Here is a 4,011-nt window from a genome sequence, read left to right on the forward strand (position 1 = left end):
GCCCTCGACCGGCGGCGGTCCGCGGCCCTCGAGCGCGACGACCGCGTCGGCCGCGTCGTCGACGACGACGACGACGACGACGAGTCCGACGACGACGGCGACGAGCCCCGGCGGCCGCCGGCGCGGAAGCGGCGGAACTCGTGCGGGTTTTAATCTTTGCGGGAGGCGTAAGTTGAACGACAACTTGCATTCAAATTCGTTGAATTGCCAAGGCGTCGGCATGACATTCTTCTCCTCCTCCTTCGCAGCCACCCTGATGACTGCGCCGGGCGCGCTGGACGACGCCATCGTCCTCAAACTCGCCGGCGTCTTCCTCCTCCTTGGAATCGCCTGCCTCGCGTCCGTGGGCCGCCGGCGGCCGGGGAAGGCCTGGGTCAAGGACGCGCCGTTCCTCGAGCTCATGCGCCACTACGGCCCGGGCACGATCTTGGACTACCACGCGCGCTACGGGCGCGAGTGCCACCCGCGGTGCTGGTCCCTGAAGATCCCGCTCGACCCGCGCATCATCGCGACGGTGAACGCGGACGTCGTGCGCCACGTGCTCGTCGACAAGTTCCCAAACTACGAGAAGGGGCCGCAGTGGCGCGCGGCGTTCGACGATTTATTGGGCACGGGCATCTTCAACGCCGACGGCCACCTCTGGCGCAAGCAGCGCAAGGTGTCGAGCCACGAGTTTTCGGTCAAGTCGATGCGCGACTTCATGTTCGACATCTTCGCGAATCACGCGCGCGAGATCGTGACGCTAGCCGGGGACTCGGCGGGCGCGGTGGACGCGCAGGAGCTCTTCGCGCAGTACACGCTCCAGAGCATCGGGCAGATCGGCTTCGGGGTGGACCTGGGCGCGCTGCGGGGGCCGGAGGGCGCGGCGGTCGCCGCGGACTTCGGCGACGCGTTCAACGCGGCGACGCAGCTGTCGGGCGACCGCTTCGTGGACCCGCTCTGGCGCCTGAAGCGCTTCCTCGGCGTCGGCTCGGAGCGGCGCCTCGCGGACGCCATCGCGCGCGTGCGCGCGTTCTCGCTGGGCGTCGTCGCGGACCGGCGGTCGGAGAAGGACGCGGATCTCAAGGCGAAGCGGGATCTCCTGAGCCGCTTCATGGCCCACCAGGACACGTCGAAGGAGTTCGCGTTCACGGACGAGGAGCTCCACTTCGCCGTCATCAACTTCGTTCTGGCGGGGCGCGACACGACGGCGAACCAGTTGACGTGGCTCTTGTACGAGTGCTGCCGCCGCCCGGAGGTCGTCGCGGCCATCCGCGCGGAGTCGGACGCGTTGGGCAACCGCGTCGACTACGAGGCGGTGGGGAAGAGGGTGTACTTGAAGGCCGCGCTAACCAGGGCAGCACAAGAGAGCGAAATTCCCAACTTCAAAGGCTCCGATCTCGGCCGTTTTCCACTCGTTTCGGCTGATTTTTGGACGAGCGATCATCTCTCGGAACGGTCTCGAAGCGTGGATGTGTTTTCCGGAACGCGCGCGCGCGGAACACTCACGTTGAAGCGACGTTGGATCACTCTTGTGCTGCCCAGGCGCTGACGGAGACGCTCCGACTGTACCCGTCGGTGCCGACGGATTTCAAGACGGCGCTGAAGGACGACGTCCTGCCCGACGGCACGGGCATCCTGCGGGGCGAGCGCGTCATGTTCGCGACCTGGGCCATGGGGAGGATGGAGGAGTACTGGGACGACCCCCTGGCCTTCGACCCGGGCCGCTTCCTCGAGGACGGGAAGTTCCTCTTCCCGGACGCGTGCAAGATGCCCGCGTTCCTCGCGGGGCCGCGGACCTGCCTCGGCAAGGACGTCGCCTACCTCGGCACCGCGGTGCTGGTGGCGTCGCTGTTGGACACGTTCGACGTGGCCTACGCGGGCGACGCCGACCCCGTCTACGACACGGGCCTGACCATGTGGGCCGCGGGGCCCGTGCCCATCGCCTTCACGCCGCGGCGGTAACTCATCTTATCACATATTCCGCCGGCGGGAAATGTTATGTTAGGACCTGATATTTGCCACCATGTCCGCGGCGAGGTCCTCGACGGGCCGGAGGCAGTCGAGGACGACGAGGCGTTTGGGGTCGACGGACGAGGCGCGGTCGAGGCCGTGGGCCTTCCAGCGCTTCGCGACGTAGTCGGACCAGTAGGCCGCGTAGGCCGCCTCGGAGACGCCGCGGTCCTCGTAGGACGGCTTCCCGAGGTGGCCGCGCCGCGTGTACTTGCGCCTCCACAGGACCTCCTGCGCGGCGGCGTCGCCGTGGCGGTCGTCGAGGAGCACGACGGCGCCGCAGCGGTCCCGGAGCCGCTCCGCGGCGCCCTCGCCGAGGAGCAGCAGGCCCTCGACGAGCACGTAGCCGCCCGCGCCGCCCCGGAGGCGCGCGTCGACGACGGCGTCGACGGCGCCGTCGAGCGCGTCCTCCGCGGCCTTCCAGTCGACGGCGTCCGGGTGGTTCAGGTCCGCGTTGCCGCGCGCGAGGAACGCGTCCGGCACGTTCCCGCCGGGCCAGGCGATGTCGCCAGCGAGGTCGAAGGTCGGGCAGTCTTTGAGAGGCTTGTAGAAGTCGTCCAGACACACCGTCGCCGCGGGCTCGTCCGCGAGCGCGGCCGTGAGCGTGCTTTTACCGGCCGCGCTGCAGCCGACCAAGCCGACGACCGCCACGTCGAAGGCGTCCGGCCGCTCGAGCGCCGCGACGAAGCGGTCGATGCCCGCCTCGCGGCTGCCCTCGTTGCGCACGCGCGCGACGGCGAAGCCCTTGGCCTCGGGCGGCGCGTACGCGGCCGCGCGCTTGATGCGCTCCTCCACGGCCGCCTCGTCCTCCCTCCCTCGTCCCTCCAGCCGCGCGCGGAGCGCCGCCGCCGACGCCGTGACGAGGACGACGACCGCGTCCGCCTTCGACGCGTATGTGTCGCGCGCCGCCGCGAACGCGGACCGCGAGACGTTCAACACGACGGAGCTCCCGCGGTCGAGCGCCGCGTCGACGGCGGCGCCGGGCACGCCGTAGGCCGTGTCGCCGTGGGCGCGCCAGGTTAACGCGTACGCCGCCTCGCGCGCCGCGAACTCGTCGCGCGTCGCGCTCCGCTCGAGCGCCGTGCACCGCTCCGGCGACCGCGTGACGTCGCGCGGCGCGAAGGCGACGGCGTCGGATTTTTTTAAAGCGTCGCGCGCGCCCAGAAGCAGCGTGTCCTTGCCCGCGCCGGACGGCCCGCCGACGAGGAAGATCTTCGGTCTCTCCTGCGGCGCGGCGAGCGCGACGCCGCCGCCGGCCGCCAGGCCCGCCGCCGGCAACCGCAGCGCGCCGGCGAGGGAGCGGAACATCGGCAGGGCGAGCCAAGGGTTTCGCAGACGCATGCAACGCTGCAAAGCGGACTGTTAGTTTGTGTGAGGAGCGCGGCTCGAGATGGCTGCAACGCTGCAAAGCGGATCTTGGTTGGTGTGAGGAGCGCGGCTCGAGATGGCTGCCATAATCGCTGAGCGCTGAGGTAAATCGATGTTGTTGAATGTGCACCCAGGGGGAAACGTCGGCGTTTCATCAAGGGGTCAAGCATGGCGGAGATCGAGGGGCTGGTCCGCGCCTTGCGCGAGGGCGACGATGATGCGAAGGCGGCGGCGGCGGCGGCGCTGAGCGAGCTGGTGCGCGACTGCGACGCCGGAACGCGCGGCAAACGGGTCCGGATCCGCGAGGCCGGCGGCATCCCGCCGCTCGTCCAGCTCGTGCGCGACGGGAGCGCGGAGGCCAAAACCCAGGCCGCAGCGGCGCTGGCCAACCTCACGCTCACCTACACCGAGGCCACCAACCGGCGACTGGTCGGTGCAGCTGGCGCGACCTCGCCGCTCATCGACCTCCTGCGCGACGGTAGCGCGGAGGCCAAATTATGGGCCGCGAGCGCGCTGCGCAACTTGGCGTGCGAAAACGACAACAAGATGCTGATCACCGAGGCCGGCGGTGTCCCGCTATTCGTCCAGCTCCTGCGCGACGGGTGCGCTAAGGGCAAACTCAAGGCCAGCGCGGCACTGAGCAGCCTCGCG

General features: G+C 69.8%; 1 protein-coding gene across 1 annotated transcript; it reads left to right on the forward strand.

The window, feature by feature from the left end:
* Positions 1-400: 400 nt before the first annotated feature.
* On the forward strand, positions 401-1,944 carry AURANDRAFT_19568 (hypothetical protein; the record flags this gene model as incomplete). Its single annotated transcript, XM_009034773.1, has 2 exons — positions 401-1,297; positions 1,447-1,944. 2 exons carry the CDS (start codon positions 401-403, stop codon positions 1,942-1,944), a joined length of 1,395 nt encoding a protein of 464 aa, XP_009033021.1.
* Positions 1,945-4,011: the final 2,067 nt, after the last annotated feature.

The sequence above is a fragment of the Aureococcus anophagefferens genome, assembly GCF_000186865.1.
Source record: "Aureococcus anophagefferens unplaced genomic scaffold AURANscaffold_2, whole genome shotgun sequence".
Lineage (NCBI taxonomy): Eukaryota > Pelagophyceae > Pelagomonadales > Pelagomonadaceae > Aureococcus > Aureococcus anophagefferens.